The 21,935-nt window shown below is 50.6% G+C and overlaps 5 protein-coding genes across 5 annotated transcripts; 1 reads left to right on the forward strand and 4 right to left on the reverse strand.

Annotated features, from left to right (window-relative positions):
* Positions 1–2,134: 2,134 nt before the first annotated feature.
* Positions 2,135–2,993, reverse strand: K444DRAFT_655960 (uncharacterized protein; the record flags this gene model as incomplete). The annotated part of the gene is made up of 3 exons (XM_024886051.1): positions 2,135–2,391; positions 2,532–2,849; positions 2,966–2,993. The coding sequence occupies 3 exons, from the start codon at positions 2,991–2,993 to the stop codon at positions 2,135–2,137; spliced, it is 603 nt and encodes a 200-aa protein (XP_024730416.1).
* A 57-nt stretch (positions 2,994–3,050) lies between these two features.
* On the reverse strand, positions 3,051–3,545 carry K444DRAFT_541509 (uncharacterized protein; the record flags this gene model as incomplete). The annotated part of the gene is made up of 1 exon (XM_024875800.1): positions 3,051–3,545. One exon carries the CDS (start codon positions 3,543–3,545, stop codon positions 3,051–3,053), a length of 495 nt encoding a protein of 164 aa, XP_024730417.1.
* A 598-nt stretch (positions 3,546–4,143) lies between these two features.
* Positions 4,144–5,601, forward strand: K444DRAFT_148772 (40S ribosomal protein S6). The gene is made up of 6 exons (XM_024870593.1): positions 4,144–4,229; positions 4,291–4,302; positions 4,376–4,446; positions 4,495–4,858; positions 4,974–5,141; positions 5,197–5,601. The coding sequence occupies exons 1-6, from the start codon at positions 4,221–4,223 to the stop codon at positions 5,290–5,292; spliced, it is 720 nt and encodes a 239-aa protein (XP_024730418.1). The 5' UTR covers positions 4,144–4,220; the 3' UTR covers positions 5,293–5,601.
* A 440-nt stretch (positions 5,602–6,041) lies between these two features.
* K444DRAFT_599337 (phosphoribosyl pyrophosphokinase) lies at positions 6,042–7,297 on the reverse strand (the record flags this gene model as incomplete). The annotated part of the gene is made up of 4 exons (XM_024878566.1): positions 7,216–7,297; positions 7,016–7,107; positions 6,577–6,949; positions 6,042–6,471 (listed from the first exon to the last, which is right to left on the reverse strand). The coding sequence occupies exons 1-4, from the start codon at positions 7,284–7,286 to the stop codon at positions 6,042–6,044; spliced, it is 966 nt and encodes a 321-aa protein (XP_024730419.1). The 5' UTR covers positions 7,287–7,297.
* Positions 7,298–8,203: 906 nt separating this feature from the next.
* K444DRAFT_541257 (uncharacterized protein) lies at positions 8,204–20,996 on the reverse strand (the record flags this gene model as incomplete). Its single annotated transcript, XM_024875780.1, has 8 exons — positions 8,204–8,298; positions 8,348–8,692; positions 8,740–12,807; positions 12,856–12,915; positions 12,965–13,549; positions 13,598–16,861; positions 16,918–20,893; positions 20,949–20,996. 8 exons carry the CDS (start codon positions 20,994–20,996, stop codon positions 8,204–8,206), a joined length of 12,441 nt encoding a protein of 4,146 aa, XP_024730420.1.
* Positions 20,997–21,935: the final 939 nt, after the last annotated feature.

Consider the following 21,935-nt stretch of genomic DNA (forward strand, 5'->3'; position numbering starts at 1 on the left):
GATCTTCGAAGATGTATTTTTTGGGGAGCGGGCAGAGGATTGGGAGGGTGCGTTGATTAAGACGCAGAAGATGTTTACGCGTGTTGAGGAGGTAGTAATAGTTGTGGATCGTGTGACGTGCAGGAAAGGGAGTATAGGGTAGATGCGGAGCTGGTAGGCGTTTTGGGGTGTTGGGGAACCTTGGGACCGGTGACGGGGGGGAAGTTGAGGTTGGTTCTGAGGGGGTGGAAGAGTGGGGAGAAGTATTGGTTGCCTGCATGGGAGATTGTGGAGCGCAGGTGGGAGGGGGGAGTGGGGTGAGGAGTATAGTGAGAGTGAAGGCGAGGAGGAGGATGGTGGTCTCGGGCCTGAAGGAGTGGTTGTTGACCCTTGGAGGGCTGCGAGAGGTGCTGGTGAGACACGAACTCATGCTAAAGATGACGAGAGGTATGCTTGGTAAATGAGTAATTTTCCGATCAGCTCTAGTGCAAGATCGGGTTTCTCTTTGTTCCACAATCCAAACAGTGTACGCAATGTAATGGAACGGCAAGAAGAAATGGAAGAAGATATGGGATAGAGTCATATGAGATTGGATTGCAGCTTTTGTACGGCCGTGGATTTATTATCCCCTTTCGTCCCCAACCCCCACCATCTTCAACCAAAGTCTACCCGAGTAGCGCTCCATCCGCTCCAATCCCAACCCAAGCATACAATAACCTATTAATCCCACGAGTATTCATCCCTAATCCAATATTCCATCCTCGATACCCACATCGACACCTCTTCATTTCTTGTAATTTGACTTTTTCTAGATACATCCATGCTTCGAGGATGAGAAGCGCTGCTATCACACCTGGAAACTTCGTCAGCAAATGCTCTCCAATATATGAAGTTTTGGGAGGGGAAAGGGGAAGAAGGAAACGTACAGAAACTAGCCTCCCAGTCCCCGCTTATAGTTCCAGCAACAACAGCAGTGATGCACAAGAAGAGTATACAGAGGCTCAGAATCTGGAAGCTGGATGGTGGGCAGTATCGCGCTTTCGGAACTTTTTTGCAAGACTCTGGATCATCTATGGGTGAAGACGTTTGCAGCTGGCTGTCCAGTTGCAATACGTTTTCTCCGCAACTAAGGAGATCCGAGGTGGAGGGTGTTTTCATAGTTGAATGATATTGTGGGGCCTTGGCTTTGTTAAACAAGCCTGTGTGCTCTCTTCCGTTGAGGATGGCACTTGGGACGATTTTTTCCGAGTCTCGCTGTGTTAACTGGAGCAAAGTATGTTGAGCGCTGAAGAAAGAGCTGGCAGAGAAAGAGGGGAAAAAGGTTGTCTTTAGTAGATCAGAGGGAGGAATCATGATTCAAAGTCTATGAAAATCGTGCATGAGCATGATTACGAGAATAGAGACCGTGATTACTATCGAGCTGCCTTGACTCGAATCATTAACATCATTCAGCGAAGTGGCTGCCGCCATGATTACATGGAGCAAGGAGAATAACATTCGAGAAACGTCCAGACAGATTCAAAGTCGCTAAGATCTGAATAGAAGGAATCAACAAAGAGATAGCTGCAACCTGGAGGAAGGGAGTTTGTGAATAAGGGTCACAGGGTGTGCAGCATCAGAGAAAAGCATGGATGCTCCTGGCCGTGATTGTCACGAGTCGGCTGGACTGCTGGAAGGGGAGAGTCCAGAATTTATGCGTAGGTATGAAATGATTGTTTAAGGGAAGCGTGGATGTCAAACACGTGTAGAAGCTTGCCGATGGCCAAAAGTAGCTTGGGTCCAGGAGGGGAAGAGAAGAGGTAGCAAAGAGGTAAAAGGCTGGTCGGAAGAGAACATGACTATACTGTTTACTGGACATCTTGATGTATAGAAGAATACTGTAGCATCCTTTTTCGTGTATGTCTCTAAGCTCAACCCTGCTCTAGAACCCTTCATGATACCTCTGATAGCGGTCTCCAGCATCGAGCATGTGCACTGATCCTTGCAATGGTATATATTTCTCGCCCAAAGCTTCTATCCCGTGGCCCCCCCCCCAAAGTTACGTAGACTTTGCTTTCCGAGTCTAGAAATGCGTGCTGCAAATATCATCATCAAACTTTTGCAAAAAGAGAGCCGTCAGATGCTTTTAGTGTTCCCCAGCCATCGCCACTTCTCCTCAATTCCCCACCGCAGCCTTCCATGTCTGTACCAATGGCCCTCCAACGCCGCAGATGGGATCACAATCTGGCACCGGGACAGCCCTGGCATTCTCAGTCTTCTGCTTCGTTTCCTGCTCGTCGGCCTTGCAGAAGTTGTTGTCCCAGTGTGGACTGCCCTGTGTGCTATCAGCTCTGAGAATAAAGGCGGCGAAGAGGGGGGAAGTTGCCTTGGGATACAAGCCAACGTACTCGTAGTCGTGGCTGCTTTCCAGACCTGTGGAGGTTTGTTATTATTTTCGGACAAGGCCTCGTGCCAACGAGATAAAATAGTAGTGAAGCAGAATCAGAGTAACACCAAGACAGCTCACGAGTGGAATCAAAGAAGTTCAGAGTCAAAGGAGATTATATTCCTACAACAGTGCGCCACTCCAGCCGGCAGCACAATGCAATCCCCCACTCTCAAGTCAACCTCCACCCCGACCTCTGCATCCAACGGGCCTCTTCCCAGCAGCAACCGACTGTGTCCCTTGAAAACAGCATACAGCTCATGCGTAACAGAATGAAAATGATGCGCCGGGTAGTGGTTGAAGACTCCGCCTTTCATCCAGTTGTTCGGTTCGACGGCTCCACAGATGTTCTCAGGGGTGGGGTTTGCGGGTAGGACGGAGCGGTAGACCAGCACAGGGAGAGGAGAATTTGGAACGTGAGGTGTAGATTTCGTGATGAAGTATGCTTCAGGAGAAGAAATCGGTGTATCTGAAGGCATCGTAAAGTGTGTTTGAGAGCTGTACTGTACATGTGTTGAGATACATGAGAGCTGAGGTGGTGATAAGCTTTGGAAAGATTGCGGGGTAGCTGCAGCTTGGTGTTCGTCATGTCGATCATCTCATCGCAAGGGGGAAGCGTCCACACCTTGAAGTCTGAATGCCCTCTTCAAACCCCAGCAGCCAAAGTCCCAACTGGTTCCGGCCTTGTAGAGAACAAGATCTTGTACTTGATGATCTCGACAACCTCCAGATCCTCCCCTGTGTCTCCTTCCTTGTGATCACCATCTTGCCCCTTCCGTTTCTGAATGACAGCAATAGCCTTCGGCAGCTTCTTCACCTCGCCCGTGAGTCGTTGATGCTTGCCTACGTAGAGATACACCCTCTTCATCCACTCGTTGCTTCCCTCGTTTCCTTCGTATTCAGGAAACACCAGCCTTCCCACCGGTGTCTCCATCACCTTTCCATCCCCCTCTCCACCTCCGTCACCCGTAGACATCGCAGCCCCATCGCCATGGCCCGGAAGGTTGATAGTCCCCTGAATCTCCAGCAGCGCGAGTCCAGCTTTCGTCTGGATCACGTGAGGGAGCGGGTTGCTGATTGGCTCTTGTTCGGGAGCTTTGACCGCTGTGTGAATTTTGATGCCTTTCTTCTCGTCTTCCATGTTGATTTGATTTGTCTGACAACGCGTAAGTACAACCCATAAACGTTGTAAGTACTTTCGTCGTGACCCTGTGTAAGAGAGAACTTGGGATGTAAGGGCGCCTGGAAGTCTAGAACACTCATTGGTTCTTGTTGCGAGGCTAGCGTCGGCGCGTGTGGTTGTTCCATATGCCGAGGATGAGCCGCCTTGAGCATTCATCGGAGGTTGAGGATAATCCGGAGCCGATATTAACTGTGACACAGGGTGAAAAGATTAGATGAAACCAAACACTGTAATAATGAGCACTAATTTTGCGCTGATCGTTGCTGGCTGGCTTTTGTCTGGAGTATCTGCCTTTTGGTAAGTAGTTTTCTCCTATTTCGTCTACTGTGGCCGCAAATCCTCGCCAACTCATAGTTCCACAACTACTGGCACAATTGCAAGCTGTGTAGTTCAATTACCACTGGCACAATTGCTAACCATAGTCCCACAGGTACTGGAACAACTACAAAGGGTTATCTGTAGAGAGAACATCATGGTGTTTTGGTCAATCCGAGGCTTGTTCTCAGCATCACGTGATATGCATCGCTTAGCCCTAGTTGTGTTTTCCCTTGGCACACACACGCTAACCTTTTCACTTTGAATTTCAGTATCCCGTCTCGCAACAACCTCATCTCGACCAGCAACACCGTCAAGATGAAGCTCGTAAGTCATCTGCCATTCTCCAGAATCAATTGTGAACATTACTAACCTGTGCGCGTGCCAGAATATCTCCTTCGTGAGTCCCCAACGCTTTTCCATCGCGAAAAATTCCGTCACGAATCCACGAACACACACTGACAATTGCACAGCCGGCGAACGGCAGCCAAAAGCTGATCGAGGTCGAAGATGAGCGAAAGCTGCGTGTCTTCATGGAGAAGCGGTACGAATAGCTCCTCAGCTTCGAATGCACAGCAGCTGACAATCACAGAATGGGCGCAGAGGTTCCTGGCGACTCTGTTGGCGACGAGTTCAAGGGCTACATCTTCAAGATCACCGGCGGCAACGACAAGCAAGGTTTCCCTATGAAGCAAGGTGTCATGCATCCCACTCGAGTTCGACTTCTCCTCTCCGATGGCCACTCCTGCTACCGACCCCGCCGCACCGGTGAGCGCAAGCGCAAATCCGTCCGTGGCTGCATCGTCGCAATGGACCTCTCCGTCCTCGCCCTCTCGATCGTCAAGCAAGGCGACGCCGATATCCCCGGCCTCACCGACGTCGTCCACCCCAAGCGTCTTGGTCCCAAGCGCGCAACCAAGATCCGCAAGTTCTTTGGCCTCACCAAGGAAGACGATGTACGTATCACCACGTATTTCCTCTTCGCCTGTCCTCCTAGTTGTCCCACAGCTTGGAGTGCACAGAGTGTGAGCTTGACATGATGGGCTAACGAGGTGCTGCCGGTTTTTACAGGTCCGCAAGTTTGTCATCCGTCGTGAAGTCCAGCCAAAGGGTGAGGGCAAGAAGCCGTACACCAAGGCTCCCAAGATTCAGCGATTGGTTACCCCGCAACGTCTTCAACACAAGCGCCATCGCGTTGCGTTGAAGCGCCGTAACGCTGAGCGAACCAAGGATGCTGCTGTACGTTCTTCGCCTCCAACCCCCCTTCCAAATCTCAAACTGACGGAACCTTCAGAACGAATATGCCGCCATCCTCACCAAGCGTGTCACCGAAGCAAAGTCCGCCCGTGCTGATCTCCGCAAGAGACGAGCATCTTCCATGCGCAAGTGATCTAACTCTTATTTTCGATCGCATCACAAAATACAATACCAAGGCTTTTCATTCTCAATTCATCGAGAGGATAGATCTTGTGGAACTTTCTTGCTGTGACTGGACACTTCTGTATCTAGGGAGGCTTGAGACCCATGAATTCTTTTCCCGCATGGTAGCGAGAATGGCTTTGATGATTCAGTATTGAAGTGTGAGAGGAGCGTAAAATGGCACTACAACTGCATATTAGCATGTAGCTAGGCGTTATTGAGATGCTTATTTGACCACAGTTGATTTTGCTCATGCTTGTGACTGAAAATATTTCCATGAAGCGCTCGAGGTGCTTGGGTCTTTGCAAGTATTCATCCACGAAGGCCAAGTAAAGGCACATTCTCCTCTGCTATCCTTAAATGCTCAACAACCTCTTATAGAACCAAGCCACAAGGCTGACTCGATGCTCCTCAACTCCTGAATTTGCTTCTCCCCTTTACACATCATCACAAGCTCAAGAAGCACGACGGTATTCAATGACTCAGATTCCATTTCTCTGGAATATATCAAGACAAACTACTGCAATCTAGAGAATAAGACAACAATGTATGGCGGCAGATGACAAACTACCTTGTAAGATTACAAAGTAACCCAAACCTCAACGCCCATGCAATCCCAAGAAACCAATCAATTTACCGATATGCACTTTCCTTCCAATTTCCCTCAATCCTCTCCCCCTCCTATCTCTCGTAACAGAGCACAGGAGCAGCAAAAGCAACTCAATCTGTCGGCGCATGCGTAAACAAAAAACTCACACTCTCCCCATTATGTGTGCGTCGAATCGCCTCCGCCAATGTAGGACTAATATCCATAACCCGCAACAGTCCACACCTCTCCCCCTTATCGCCGAGAGGAACCGTATTCGTAACTACCACCCTACTCAACTTACTCTTATTCAGGGTCTCGATCGCATTCCCGCTTAATATTCCATGAGTGACGATCGCAACGACTTCGCGCGCCTTGTGCGCCATTACCGTTTCCGCGGCTTTGACGAGCGTGCCACACGTGTCCGCCATGTCGTCGACAAGGATCGCGATCTTGTTCTCGACGTCGCCAACCAGCACCATGCGTGAGACTTCGTTGGGGCGCGCGCGCTCTTTGTGGATGAGTGCAAAGCCGAGATCGAGGCGGTCGGCTATGGATGTTGCCCTTTAACAAATATCAGATTCCCCTTCTTTCAAGATAGACATGATTGGGGATTGGAGAAGGCGAGAGGTGAAATGAAGGAAAGGGAAGGAAGGAAGGGAGACAAACCTCTTCGCACCCCCGGCATCAGGACTAACAACCACACAATCCTCAACCCTCAAATTCTCCCTGATCCAGCGCAAAGTGCTGGGCTCCGCATACAGATTATCGACCGGCACATTGAAGAACCCCTGGATCTGACTAGCATGCAAATCCATCGTGATAACATGATTACAGCCCGCCGTCTGCAGCATATTGGCTATCAATTTCGCGGATATCGGTGCTCTGCTCTTGTCTTTCTTGTCTTGGCGCGCATAGGGGAAGTTGGGGATCACGGCTGTGATGCGACGGGCCGAGGCGGTTTTGCAGGCGTTGATCATTATGAGGAGTTCCATGAGGTCGTCGTTGATGTCGCCGGGCGCGGTGGATTGGAGGATGAAGACTGCAAACGGAGTGAGCATTTTGAAAGTGTGAGCTTGCAGGCTTGGAGCAAGGGAGTGGAACGCACCGTCTTCATCCCGAACACTCTCACCCACAGTGACGCTCGTCTCCTGATTCGAATAATTCAAGCTCATCGTCTTTGCGAGCTCAATGCCCAACCTGTACCTCGTCAGCCTTCTATCCTTCCACCCTTCTGTCCTTCTATGCATTCCTTCCTCCCTCCATCATCTCATTCCTCCTCCCAGAAGTCGGAGTGGAGAGACAAACCTATCAGCGACCTGCTTCGCCAGCTGCGGGTGGCTATTGCCCGTAAGCAGCTTGATGGAATTCGTCGCCATCTTGTCTGTCTGTCTATCCTTTCTCTCAACCCTTCAATTCTCAATATCTTCCCTGTTTGTATGTATCCCTTCCCGCTTTCCCTTCTCTCTCTCTTTTCTTTCGAGGATGCAAATTGGTTTCTGGCAAGGGTTTGCTGCAAAACAAAGAAACGAAAGAATGAGTTGGCTGGCGTTTTTGGAGGATAAAGAAGGTGTGGCGGTGTATTGCCTACTTTTAGAGAACGGCCACCTGGCGCGGTATTTAAAAGCAAACTGCTTCGTTGGTGCTGTCAGTCCTAAGCTGTTCCTCAAAAATTTATTTCAAGGTTTAAGGTTAGCGGCGGGGTCAGAACCCCGGCCGGAAAAAGCCGAGTGGGGTGCAGTGCACGTGATCTAAGCTCTCCAACAAAGTCCTTCGTCCTTTCACAAAAGCAAGAAAGAAGGCAAAAGATTGATAGTAGGCATTCTATTGCTACCCGTGTAAAAGACGAAGTCATCAAGTATGATGCATTGCCATGCGTGCCACCTATCTATTTTACATTTTCATTCGCCTCCCAACCCATCATCGGTGTCGAGATCCCCTCCTCTCACTCAGCAAGCCCGAAGCAAATTCACAAACGACCTGCACTTCGTCGTGAACCACCCGCGCAAGGAAATTATGACGAGAAAGATGGAAGACCTCATACACCGTAGAATGAGAATGAAAAAGAGAGCAATAACCGCCAACCAGCCAGCCATCCGCTTATTCTTATGCACGCCTTTATGGCCAGGCAATAGAAGTACCAGCCAACCCGTATGAGGCCAAATACAAATCAGAAGAGAAGGAAAAAATCAAGAAGCTGATGACGCCGTCGAAATGCTTATCAAGGCTTGCCATGCATGATATTCGTGATGAATGAAAAAGTACAATTTTGCTCGTGACCGACGGAGGGAGGCATTTATGCGAAACCGAAGTACTCGCTTCCGGCGGTGATGGCTGTGAGGACTTGTTGGCGGAGGACCTCGTAGCTTTCATACTCGGGAAGATCAAGCTCTGGACTACTGTTAGCAGATGAATTATACAAATATCAAAGAGGACATACGGTTGAAGCATGTGTGCGAGCTCGGAAGTCTATCCTTGTTGCCATAATCACGATGGATGTTGAACCGACTGAAGCCATTCATGCCCTCGAGTTCCTTGAAGCCGTTGAGAGGTACCTTGCTAGTTCCGGTAACGAACTGCAGCAACTTGGCACGCTCTTCCTTGTCGTATGAACGGACAGCTCGCCAGAACCATTGGATTTGTGGAGATGAGGCAGAGTAGTTGTGGTATTCAGCGTTGCTCTTCCAGTCGTCCACATCAATCTCAGGCAAACCGGAGATTAACAACTCCAATTCTTGCTCATTGAAGATTGCGACTAGTTCGGCGGGAATAATATCATGGAATCCTACGAAGGTTAGCATCAATTTTGGCGCACTGAGGTGATCAGCTTACCCTTCAGAAATTCATCCAACTGCTCCTTCACCGATCCAGTGAGCTTCCACTGAACCATCAAGTGAACGTACTCATGCTTGTTCTCTTCAGTGACGGCGATGTTGCGACCATTTGGAATGAAATCAATAGTTTCTACCACACCAAACTTGTCATTGTCAACCGAGAATGTCTCCGTGATGATATCAGTAATGTCGTTCTCCAGCATCCAGCCAAGAGACTTGTAGTAATCCGGGTCAAGAGACTCCATATCCTTGAGAGAGACAGCCTTGCCCAAGATGCGCTTGTAGACGGCTCGACTGAAATGGCAATCCAAGACACGGCCCTCGTAGAGGGCCTTGCCAATGATCCGACCAATGAACTTGAAGAACATCAGATGCTCCTCGTTGATACTACTCAATTGGTTGGGGTGGAAGGTAGTGCGATCTGAGGATACGGGAATGAATAGAGCGTAGCCCGGATCGAACATCTGTCTGGAAAGAACCTGGAACCATTCGCGAGTAACACCACCTGCATCGACACCCTCCTCACCATGGAATCGGATGCTCAGCTTGCCATACTTCATCTGATCGCCAGTTTGGAAGTAGAGTGACTTGAAGGAGTCGTGGAAGACTTGGTCACGGCGAACAGACAATTGAAGAGGTGGGAATGATTGGCGGCTGTTTGGTGCCTTGGCGTGGAGGCTTCGGCTGAAGTAGTTGCGCTTATTGTCGAATTCGAGGACCTTTGGATTCTTGACCAGAAGAGAGAAGGTACCAGACATGAGCTTGGGAGTATGTCTAACAAGGTCGTTGAGAATCTTGCGATGCTCCTCGGTGAAGGTAAAGAACAAGTTCTCCATGTGTGACTCGGGAGGCGGGCTTGTCAAAATCAACTCTTTCTGGGAGCGGGCGAGAGGAGGTGGTTCCTTCAAAGTAGTGTTCTTGCAGACAACCATAAGAGCCTCAATGAGAGGCAGAAGAATGGTAGCGACGTTCAGCATATGTTCTCGTTGCCTGATGGCGCTGAGGCAAGCACTCAATCGCTCCCACATGCGGCCGAAGGTAGGGTTTTCGTAAAGAGAAGACAATAGATCTTGCTTCTCCAGCAATTGCGAAGACTCGCCTTCAACCTCAGCCTCGGTTGGCTTGTCCTTCTTCTCACGCTTGGGGTCGAAAAGATGATCAAGTGCGGTGAGAACACGGAGAAGCTTGTTCTGATCAGATCCACCAGGCGAGAATTTTGCCAATGCAACGCCTTGTATTTCAGTACCAGTAGTGGCCTTCTGGATTTGGGGAAGAAGGTCTTCAAGATCAACCAAGATAATCTCACCCAAGCCTTGAGCCTTGGTGATGAGTTCTCGACCAAACACTGCCTTTGCGCCGGGGATGGCTGAAAGGTTCTTAATCGTGGAAAGGGTCTCGCGGAATGTCTTTGACGAACATTCACGAGCCACAAAGATGTTGATCACCAGCTTGAGGTTGTGTTCGGGGATGACCGGAGGAGTAATTGGGCGTTGTTTCTTCTCTGAATCCTTAGAGGGTTCAGGTTTCGCAACTTGAGCATCCGCTGAGGACTCATCACCTTCGGTTGTTGCAGGTTGTGCTGGAGTTGCATCAACTGCTACGGTGTCAGAAACAACGGGCTCGGTTTGTGGCTCCGAAGACTGCTCATTGTTCGTCGTGGCGGTCTCGGGAGATGCGATAGATGCTGCGGTATCAGTGACAGACGGAGCGGCTTCAATCTTCTTAACTTCCTCCGCCTCTTTTTGCTTGCGTTGTAGAGCTTGAAGAGGAGAAGTAATCATGTTGAGTAGTGTCGAAAGAGATTCCATGACCGAAGAGCTGTCCATGATGAGTTCGCGATCCAACAGGCTCAACAACGAATTGAGAGGATATTTCGAAGCCTTGTTCTCCTTGCCCTTGCCCTTTCGGCTGAGACTACGTTTCAGACCTCCAACATTGTCGTGTTCTGTCAAGAAGAATGCAGGGATATGAGGATTGACTTGATTGAGGTAAACCAAGGCCGTCAAACATTGTTGGACAACCATGAGAGGTGATGCCTCGAAAGTTGTTTGTGTCAACGGGCCCAAACCTGTGAGTGCCTTCTTCAATGGCTGTGGAGTCTTCGGTTGAGCATCCTTTGGCTGCTTGGCTCTCAGAGATAGGTGAGCAAAGCTTCGTTCAACAGCCGACATGTCGACACTGCCGTCTTGCAGAATGTGAAGAAGGGTACTGAGCACCTCGTTTCGATTATGCCGATTCAGGGAGATGTTTTGAAGCACCGAATTGAGCGTGCTTCGAAGACTACCATGTTGGAATATGAACATTAGACGCAACAGAGTCGCAACACCTGGCTTATCAAGCATCTGGACGATGGCACGACGTGCAGGTCTCGTGGTGTTGACTTCGCGGGCACCATCTGTACCGGGAGGAGGTCCTCGTCTAGCGAAGCCGCCTGGAATTCTGCCGTGCACCGGATGGTCCCGCATGGCAGCGCGTGCCTGTTCTGCGAGTTCTTGTGGAAGCAGCGCAAGTACCTCTTCGTCTTGTTCCATGAGGACCTGATTTCGGAGAGCCGGTGCCAAAGTGGCCAAAATGGTAGCGGCATCCATGTCTCCCGCACCCGCGCCGCCGTTTGCAGCATTGGCTTGACGATTGCGCTCTTCACGCTCGCGCCGACGTCGTTCTTGTCTCTCCTGTTGGATAATCTCATCTCGAATGTCATCTGGTAAAGCGTCTAAGAACTCTTGGTCAATCTCGGACGGTGGTGCGCCAGTTGCTGCGGCTTGAGATCGTCGCTCGGCAACTGCAGACATGATGACTTCTTCTCGAATTTCTTCGGGCAACTCCTGGAGGAAATCGGGGTCAATACCAAGATCAGTAATATCGAATGGACTACCACGAATCATGGTCATGATTCGGGGACGGTCAGCCGCAGGAGTCTCTTCGGCTTGTTCGCCTGTAGCTGGAGTGCCCTCTGTCTCAACACCTTCCATGGCTTCGGTTGTGGACTCTGCCTGCTCGGCAGCTTCGGTCTCTGCTTGATCGGGTTCTGGCCCGCGCGCGGCAAGTGCCTCAGCGGCGGCTCTCTCTGCAGCTTCTCGCTCCTCGGCTTCCTTCTTCTCCCTAGCCGCCTTCTCCTCAGCCTCCTTTGCCTCCTTCGCAATTCGCTCTTCCTCGGCCCGCTTCTTGGCTTCCTCTTCCGCCTTACGAGCCCTCTCGGCTTCAGCAGCCTTGACTGCCTTCTCGGCTTCGATTGCGGGAGGAACAAGCAGTGACAAGATTGCATTGGCAAGAATTCCTGCAGCGTCGAGAGTGGATGTGCCAAAGAGAATCTTCGATTCCTCAAGCCATCGAGCGATCGTCGACGTTGGTGTAAAGAAAGCAGCACTTCCAGGCTCAGCATCGCCTCGTCTCGGGAAGTGAGAAGGTCGCATGCCAAACATTGCTTGGATATCTGGTGGTAAATGATGACCGGGACCTGTGGTGATATGAAATTGGAGTGCTTGACCGTTCCGGGCATGACCTGGCATGGATGGTAAGGATCTGATCACTTCATCCAGGAGAGCGGCTGTTCCGGGGCCCTCACCAAATGGTCGTCCACTAAAACCAATGTCTAAAATCTCAGCACCTGGCCCACCCATAGCTTGGATCCAATTACCCATTGTGGGAAGTCGATTGGAGCCATCTCGGCCGGGTCCACTAGCACCATGACGTTGCAGTAGAGGGTTGATTCCGTCGTCGCCGGATCGAGACGCTGCCGCGCCTGGGCGATGGGAGCGGTAGGAAGAGCGGTAGTCGGGTGCTGTATTCGGATCAGTTCTGTCTCTTGGCTGTGCAAATAGTCGGAGGCGGTTATCATCTAATCTTCTTGCTATGTTGTCGAAAAACTCGACTATTTCTCGAGTACTTGATGATATTCTGGAACGATTTTGTGAAAGGGGTAACGTACCACCCAGCGGGTCGCGAGGACCGCCAGGAAACAATGGGAAAGGCGAGAACCCTCCACGAGGCCGACGATGAACAATGACTGGCGGCTCAACATCATCCTGCCATCCACCACCAAATGACACGGCACCGGGACCATCAACTGGGGTGACATTAGCTGGGCTCGACGAGAAAAAGAGGGAGGACAAACTTGGAAATTGGTCAAACATCATCTCTTCCTCATCCATATCATCCTCGTCTTCTTCATCGTCTGGAGAGTGTTAGATCTATAATTTGAGCGGCGATAGAAATCAACATACCGTCTTCATCATTCTCCTCGTACTCGCCGCCAACTAATTGGCCATCGTCCTCGGCCTCACGCTCAATAGCTTCGGCTTCCATGTGCTCCATGATTTCTGCGGCATCCTCTTCATCACCGCCTTGGAGAGCACGAACGAGATGTCGAATAGGACCTTCCATACCACCCATTCCTGCAATGGCATGCATCTGCTCCTCTTCTTGATCCGCAGCTTGGCCTTCGTAGTCCTCTTCTTCGCCCTCATCCTCTTCATCGTCACTCTCCCACTCGCCCATGTCGTCTTCCTCTGCGAGTTGCTGGACGTTTCCGGCTTCATCGATGATTTCGACGCGAGCATCATCATCTTCTGAATCGTGCTCGTCGCTATCATCGTCATCTCCACTTGAGCCGTCTTCGTCGTCTTCATCGTCATCGTCTTCCATGATAACTTCGACATCGACTCCATGATCGCCGGAGAGACCTTCGATTGGACCCATACCCTCGATTTCTTCATCCTCATCGCTGATGTTGTCTTCATCATCTTCTGGGCCATCTTCCTCGTAGTCCATCTCGTCATCATATTCGCCTTCGTACATCTCCTCGTCATCTGCAAAGGTTAGTTGGTTGTTTATTTGGAAGGAGATTACCAGCATACCATCATCAGACTCTGACGACGAATCTTCCTCACGCCCGGGCTCGAACATGCCCAGTGTTGAGTTGCGGAAGAGATCTGGGGTTTCCTCGCGCTCGTCCTCATGCTCGGAGACTGAAGTTGCGGATTCAATCTCATCCTCATCATTCTGGCCAGGGGTGGCAGAAATGAGAGACAAATCGCTGAGTTGGACCGCGGTTGTTGTAAGGGTCTTGAGAGGCCGCAGGATGTACTTAACCGCACGCTTGGCGTTAGGGAAGTTGAGGTCGATATCAGCAATGGACGCCGTAAGCGCATTGACGTAGCCCTTCTCGAACATGATTCGACGGAGCTGCTTCTGAGACATCGATGCCACGGCAGGGTCCGACACGCCCACATTCTCCTTGCCGGTCATGATATGGTTCATGAGGTCAGCGAGAGCGAGCATGCGAGCATACTTCACGTCAAGTGGTTCTGTGGACGAACTTGCTTCCTTGTAGGCCTTGAGGATATGGTCCAAGACAAAACGGCGCACGTAAAGAAGATCTAGCTCGTTCTCGCTGTCATAAGGCTCGTGGTTCTTGTCGATAGGTTGCTCCCCAGTCTTGGTCAACAGTGCCGTCAGAACTGAGTCAGCCCAAGATGAAGTGACAAGCTTCTTTCGCAAAGAGGTCGTCTCAACATGATCCAAGGTGCCAATTGGAATGAGATCAAACAGAAGGTAGTTGACCACGGCTGATCTAGGCTTGGATGGAGTCATGGCTTGAGGAGGAGCACTGCGCTTGAAGTTGATAAATTCAATCTTTGTGCGATTGTAAGATGAGAGGAGCTCCGTAAGGCACTGGAGAATGAAACATCGGTAGATGTAGATTGGATGTTCTTCGGCCTTGAAATCTTGCTTGGCGGGAGGTTTAGAATTCTTGGTGTCCTTCGGAGTGCCTGCGTCTGAGGGCGATGAAGTGCCAGCCATTGGGATGTCACCATTGCTTGTTGAACCGTTATTCTCTGTGCTAACTGGTGCCGCAACGGCCTCTTTGTCTTCCACATCTCTGTAGTTGAGAAGCTCACACAGCAGGAAATGGATCACTCCGTCGGGGTTCTCAAGAACTGGCAACTTGTGCTCATGTGCGGGCTTAGGAGCGTCGGGCATCTCGCTGTCGGCAGCTTCTGTGCTCGGCTTGATATCTTGAATCGACAAGTCTTCCGTGGCTTGCACGGTTGGTGAAACTGCATCCTCTGTAGTCTTGCTCGTTAACTCAGGCGCCTTCTCCTTCAGCACCAAGGAGTGATGTCGGCTCGGAGCGTCTGATGGTGTGTATGACCAACGGTTGAACTTGACCATCTCGTTGGTGACTTCTACGAAGAGTTCGGGGTTGCGCAAAGCGGTGTGCGAGAGCCCACGAAGATAGGTCTTCTCATCAATGACTCGCTGAGTACGCGTAGTCTCGAGGTAAGACTTGATGTCTGCCCGCATGATCTGCTTGACTGTTTCGTCATCCTCAATGATGTGTCGTAAGATCAGCATCAGAGGGCTTTGGAGTCGGACTGAACTTGCGCCGGCAAGTTGCTTTGCCATTAAGAATAGTCGCTGGATATACTTCTTCTCGCCGACGGCTTGTGCAACCGATCGGTTGCGTGTTAGGATGACCAAGATGCGCAGAACGGCAAGAGCCAGGGATTCATCCTTGCCGATCTTGGGCAGGATTGCAAGGATTGCATCAAGAAGCTGAGTTCGCTCCTCTTGCGATACCGAGGGCTCAAAGGGATCCAGAACTGGGGGTTCGGCGGTATCAGCCTCGTCCTTTGGTGGCGTCCATCTAGTCTTTCGTGGTCTCGCATCTTCGCTAAGAAGCATCTCGACAATCAGAAGGATGTGTGCAATCCAGGGCGATGGATCTTCTGCGGAATGACTCGGAGACAACTTGACAAAGCTTAACAAGGTGCTGAGGTTGTCCTTTAGTTCCGGAACGGCAGCCGCATAGAACATCTTGTCGCGAAGCATCAGTGCCAGCAGGTGAGCATAAGCAGCGATCTTCTTGCCACAGGGTCGAAGATCATCTTCCCCAGCGAACGACATGAGAGCAACGACCAACGTCGAACCGACCACGTTGCGCTGTGCTGTAGGGTCAGTAGACTTGTTAACCACCGTGGTGATCAGGTCAGACACCTCAAAAGTAACCTCGCCGTGAGCGTTGATGACATCAAGGCATTTGTCGATCAGATTATCACGGATAGTGTCTCGTTCCTCGTTCAAATCATCAACGGTGATCTGAGGACGAGTGGGTTCTTCGGTTGGCGGTGAAGGATGTGGCCCAGAAGATGAGCTAGCAAGAGGCAATCCTGACGCAGGCTCTGAGGCTTCACTATTTCTGCTCTCGAGTCTTGCCAATAATTGATCGAAGTTTGGAGGGACGGTCTCGCCAGCTGTCGCAGACGGAGGTGCAGGCTCTCTGGTCAAAGCATTGATGATGTTAGAAACGGTGGGACCTCCTGTCATGGAATGGTCATCGGGGGTTGCTGTTCCAGTGGAGGCCCCAGTACGTGGACGAGAAGACGTGGTCGCATCTGGAGACGGGGCAACGTCTCCTTCTGGAACCGGATTTCGGCCATTGTTTCCCTCGAGGACATCTCGACAATACTCGATAGCCAATGCTACCTGATTGTTGCAGCGGTAAAGGGCCTCGTTCGCAAGTTCGACCTCAAAATTATGACTCGTGACTGCTGTTTGGTACTCGCGATTGAATTTGAAAGGCTTGCGAGGGCCTTTCACAGCTGTAACGGGGGTTTTGTCGGATCGTTTGACCGCGCTTGCTTCAAAGTCAGCAGCAGCGATGGTGCGAATTACTTCGATGAGTTTCTCAGAGATGGAACTGGAACCCTTCTCAATAAGGTCAGAGCCCCATAATCGCCGGATGGTTGGAAGGATGGCCATCCTCAATTCCACGAGGAACTGGGGTGCAGAGAAATAGTCTACCCGGGTCCGATCTCTCTCTGATCTGGCCACCAGGGCCAGTGTTTGCATGGCTTCAGTCACGTTCTTCCCATTGGCGAGTCGACTGTAAAGTGTAAGGATATCCACAGCGCCTCTTGTTGCCAGAGACAATCTGAGCTCCTCCTCTCTATTGCTTTCCGTCTTTGGTGGTTGAAGTAAATGATTGGAGGGGTTAGAGCAAATCTCAGATGTGAAGGACTCCAGGATGCGGTTGAGAGTGTCGAATCCACCACGATCCTTGAAGGCTTGCAAAACCAGCGTAATCGTTTGTACAGCGCGGTCGTTGGAACGAGATCCTGCAGCAAGGAGCGAATTAGAAAAGTTAAGTAAGGTTGAGGTATTGGATTCTTACCATCGATCAACACATCCTTGATGACGTTAATCATACCCATCCAATAATTGTAATTTTCAGACGAGGATTCCTTTCCGGCAGGCGTGAGCTGGCCGATTACAGTCTCAGCCAACGCGTCGGCAATGGCGGCGTAGCCTTGCTTCTGGAAAGTATCTGGGTTGCGCTTCATTACTAATGCCTTGCCAAGTATCTGAAAGAAAGGAGAGATAGTTCGTGGCATCTTGTTCAGGAGATATCCGATTGTCTGATAGTTCTTGAAAAGGGGGCTTTCCTGCTCGGTCTTGGTCAAGGCTCGCTTTGCATCCGTCGATGGAGAGCCGGTGCTGATCTTCCCTACTGAAGCATCGCCGTTCGGAGCATCCAGTGGTGAGGGAACAGCCTGGGCTTCACTGCCTGACTGCTCATTGACCGGCGTTGATGGCTCAGCACTCACGGTGTTCTCGATGATAGGAGGCTCGCCAAACCCGGAATCCTTCATGCGTCTGTGGTTCTTCCAATTGTCAGGAACCTTTGTTACAAGTCGAGCCTCCTCTCTAAGAGAAGCGCCGAGTAAGGGACCAAGGCATTGGACAAGACGGATGTAGTAGTCGGCAACATTGACTTGGCCGAAGCTTGTGCTGTTACTTCTGTGATTAAAAGCAGCGCTCTGGAAGTAAGAATTAATATTTGTGACCAAGGAATGAATATTGACCAAGGCTTTGGCGAAGTCTGTGCCTTTTGCCAGCAGCTCCACATCAGCTGATTGTCGGGAATCTTGGTTGACAAAGGGAGCGAAGAACAACCCCTCTCCTGTGTAGCTAGAGAATGGTTCAAGGATGTCTGCCGCGGATTGTGCTCTCTTAAGCAGGGACGGCATGGTAAGATGCGGCTTTGTTTCTGCTAGGATAGCAACCACTTGATGGATTGTTCGACTGGCTGCTCCATCACCGAAGTCATATGCAAGACATGGCGAGTCTGCTAAATCAAGCACATACTCAATGCCACCTTTGGAGCTGAAGTCGGATCGAACAGACGAGTTTCCGAGCATTGCAGATAAGAATGTCGCAACAGCAGAGATGTAAGGTGTCATCGAGGCATTCTTGCCGAGTGGCTGTGCAGCAACCACATTCACGGACATAGAATCAGCATCTCTCATCTCTACATCGGTACCACCATCAACCGCCTTGCCTTTGCCTTTTGAAGATCTGTGCTCAGAGTGGACATTGAGTTGTTCATCGGCAATAACAGTGTTTCCAAGAGCATCAGTTGTCCACAACTTGGCGCCAATCTTGTTCTCTTCAGCCTTGGTCTTGCACAGGTATCCAACGCGAGCAACCATGTGCAGGATAGAGTTCATGATCGCAGTCTTCAACGGTGGATGATGTCGGACTAGCTCGTCGAAAGTTCCTCCAAGATTCTGTGGCAGATCCTTGTTGGCATCCATGACCTTGACATGCTCGGGGCTCTCGAAAATTTCGAAGAAGCTTTCCAAGGCCTTTGAGACTTGAAACATCTTCATACCGTTGTGGTTGAGGCAGATTGCACCAAATGCTTGAGGAATGATGTTGATAGTATCTGATGTTGGCATAATACCCCGAGCTAGTGGCCCATCGCGAGGACCTTGAAGTACCGAGGACAGAGGACGAGTGACAATAGGAGCGCTCTCATCGTCACTGTCATCGTCATCAGATGGGGCCAAAGGAGAACTACCTTCGACCGATGCGGGGGCGTCCGGGGTGTCTGATTTCTCATCCTTCTTGGGTTCAGGAGGCATGACGATGGGTGTTTGGGTAACCGCTTCAAGGAGGGCTCTGCTAAGACCAGCTTCCGCGATAACAGCAAAACTCGTGGGCTCATTATTGATGAAATCGTTGAGGATGCTGACTGCGTTGGTCCAAACAACCGAGCCAAAGCATGGCCCGTTTGAAATGATCTGACGCAGACCGCTCAGCAGTTGAGAAGAATCAATCAGATTTCGCAACAATCTGTCGAAATTGCCACCAAATCCTCCAGCACTGGACATCATGTGATGAATAAACTTGAAGAGCCACTTTAGAGTTTGCTGTTGGAAATATGGAATCTGATAGTCGACGGCTGCTGAGCGATATTCATCACGGATGCCATTTCCAGACGCAGCATTCTCTGATGCTGTCTTCACTTCGAAGACGATCAGATCGGAAACGGCATCAAGGCCTTCTGCGCTGACAAGAGTTTGGTATGCGTCGCGGGTACTGTAAAGGACGGTATCCAGGAAGGACAAAACGCTGGGATGATAACGCTCAGCAATGTTGGTGCGCATAGTGAGGACCTCGACCACGATAGGCATCATACCAGCTGTGACCAAATCACCGCCGGTTCGAGGGTTGGCGGCAAGGTTCGAGATCAAAGAGAACAGAGCCTCACGCCACTGATCTTCCTCGGTGAGCTGATTTCCATCGTCGTTTCCGTTGATCTCAGCAACAGCTTTTCTAACCACGTAAAGGAGCACACCATGGTTGACATTGGTATTTAGAGCAGCGCAAACATCTGAGAACTTGCTCTGATGGCCAGCTAATGCGTCCAATGCGCGAAACGCCAGGGTTTGTAGTGGCCTGGGGACGGCAATGTCTCCTTCTGGTGCTGGATGAACTAACTCTGCAAGTTGATACGTAAGTTGCAATCGACGAGGCTCATCACTGTCTTGCTTTAAGACGGTATCTTGGAAGGCTGTTTCCGCGTGGATGTACGCCAAGTTCGTGACAGCCAACAATCGAACTGCTAAAAGCTGCCGCCTAGTGTCCAGCGATGTTGTCAGGGCATCTGCTACGCGGAGCTTTGAGAGAAGCTCGTATTGCAACTCTTGTGGCAAGCCGGATATGTTCTCCCGCAAAAGCGTATGAATGCCTGTAGACTTGAGCTTGGATGACGAGATCTCGATTACTTTGAAATTAGGACGTGGGGTATCATCGGAAGGGAAAGTTGAAGAACGGGGTAATGTCGGTGGAGACTCATCCGAGGTTGTTTGTCTGTTTGTACGCTGACCGTTAGGTCCCAGGTTGGATGATCGACGAACCGGGGTGGGAGTGATGGGGAGTGCTGGAGATGGAGTACTTGGGGTGCGAGGTTGATTGCTAACAGAGTCGACTTCAGCAGTAGGCTTTGGATAATGTGTAACCTTGACATCTGCCCACTCATCCCAATTGCCCTCTGGAACAGAAGCGCCGGCATCAGTCGCACTACGAATGCTCTTAGGGCTGCTACTAACGCCGCTTCCACCCTTGACGATTGAAACGAGGTCATTGGCGTATACGGTTGCTGCGGGACCCTTTTGAGCAGATGAAGGGATGTTGAAATATGTCTTTTCCTTCCCCTTGGCACTCGGAGTGGCTGGTGTAGTTGGTTGCGTAGCTTCAACAGATGTTGTGACAGTCTTTGAGAAAGGCATAGCCAGCTGGAGAACCCTATCCAAATCGATGTTGTAATGGTTTGTCAAGATGGCATTGCTCACATGTCGGACAGGGATGTTCATGCGCTTCAACGCAGCCTGATATCTCTGTGCCAATTCGGATCCTAGACGGAGCGTGCTCTCGAGAAGGGTTAATGAGGTGGAGTTGAGGAGGTTGTTCAGATGTGAGCTGCTGGCGTAGATACTACGATTACCACAATTCTGCAGCAACATTCTTGAAAAGTCCAATATCGACTCAACCAGCTCTCTGTCTCCCTCTTGCGAGAATCCCAGCTGCTCGGTACTGCGGCCATGCTTCGATTGCTCCGATGCGTCTCCAACGTCAGACTCGAGCAGGGTGCATGCAAAGTCGACAATTTGAGGTGCTTCATCGAGCTTATATGTCTTGCAGAACTTTTCGAGAATCTCGTCGAATCTATTGAGAAGCGGAATCCAATGATACAGGTCGCCTCTCGGGAATGGCCATCTTGTTGGGAAGGTCGAGAGATGTTGTGGCAGGAGGAGTAAGGAAATGGAAGTAGCCTCTGTGCGGAAGTCCTTGATCCACGGTGACTACACCACTTGTTAGCATAAATGTAACGTGTCCAGGTAGATTTCAGAAGCTTACCAAAGACTCAGTGTGCTTCGTCTGCATGGACTTGGTTATTCGGACCATGATGATGGCAGGAGCGGGAAAACCGCTGAAGAATCAGTTTTGACCCCCCTCCACGGCCTCCGCGTCTATCCTAGCTGTCGACAGCTTGGCAGACAGTAGAAGGAGCGTCCACGATAGGACGACTCCGAATCTGGCGTAGAAAACGAGCTTCGTTTGCACTGGTGGAACAGGCCGTCTTCAAGAAGCTTTGGGAGTGGCCGAGCCGGATCTGCAAGTCAGTGATGGCGAGGACGATGGTTCCCTACCCGTAGATGGAGTTCTTCAATATTTTGCCAATGAGGGACAGATGAGAATTGAGGGAGCTTGGTGCGTTCGTGTTGGGGTGGAGGGTGAACGGGTTGTTGCTCGCGAACAATGAATCGAAAAGAGCGTGTCGAAAGGAACGGTGCAGGCGCCTTTGGAGTCTCTATCGATGGAAGATGCTTGAACTAGCTGGTAAGATAGGCCAGCAGTCAAAATATGGTATCTCGCGATGTTGGTTGTTGAAGGAGGTGGGGGGGTTGGCGGATGAAGAAAGGTGAAGGAGCTTCTTGAAGGTGCGGGAGCCTTTGGAATTTCGAGATCCGTCGCGGCAAACCGCGCGCTCGCTAACCGTAAAGTACGTCACTCTACCCGCCCATGCTTCCAACACGTATTTATTCGGGCAGTGAATTAGAAATTTGTTGATTTAGTGCCGGTAATTCGCAGGTGGTGATGTTCTATAAATGTTCTATCAAACAGGTTTGTTGTCTTCATTTGCAAGGTAGACCGAATCACCCCTCCCGACGCCGGTCCATGTAGGCAGATTTTCCTCCGGCGAAATCGCACGGCAGTATCTCAACCTCCACCAGGAAGCACCAGCAGGCAAGGCAGCCGCGTTGTATATTGTTAAGAATCGGTCCATCGTACTGCATAGTCGGGATCCAAGGAATCGCAGACCCTTCCCACAATCGAGTTCTT

This window comes from Hyaloscypha bicolor, assembly GCF_002865645.1.
Source record: "Hyaloscypha bicolor E unplaced genomic scaffold K444scaffold_142, whole genome shotgun sequence".
NCBI lineage: Eukaryota > Fungi > Ascomycota > Leotiomycetes > Helotiales > Hyaloscyphaceae > Hyaloscypha > Hyaloscypha bicolor.

Excerpts from the sequence above, each read along its gene's own strand:
- K444DRAFT_148772 (XM_024870593.1), top strand. Across the intron at positions 4,447-4,494 it reads CGTGTCTTCATGGAGAAGCG|AATGGGCGCAGAGGTTCCTG; the intron begins GTACGAATAGCT and ends TGACAATCACAG. Across the intron at positions 4,859-4,973 it reads GCCTCACCAAGGAAGACGAT|GTCCGCAAGTTTGTCATCCG; the intron begins GTACGTATCACC and ends CGGTTTTTACAG.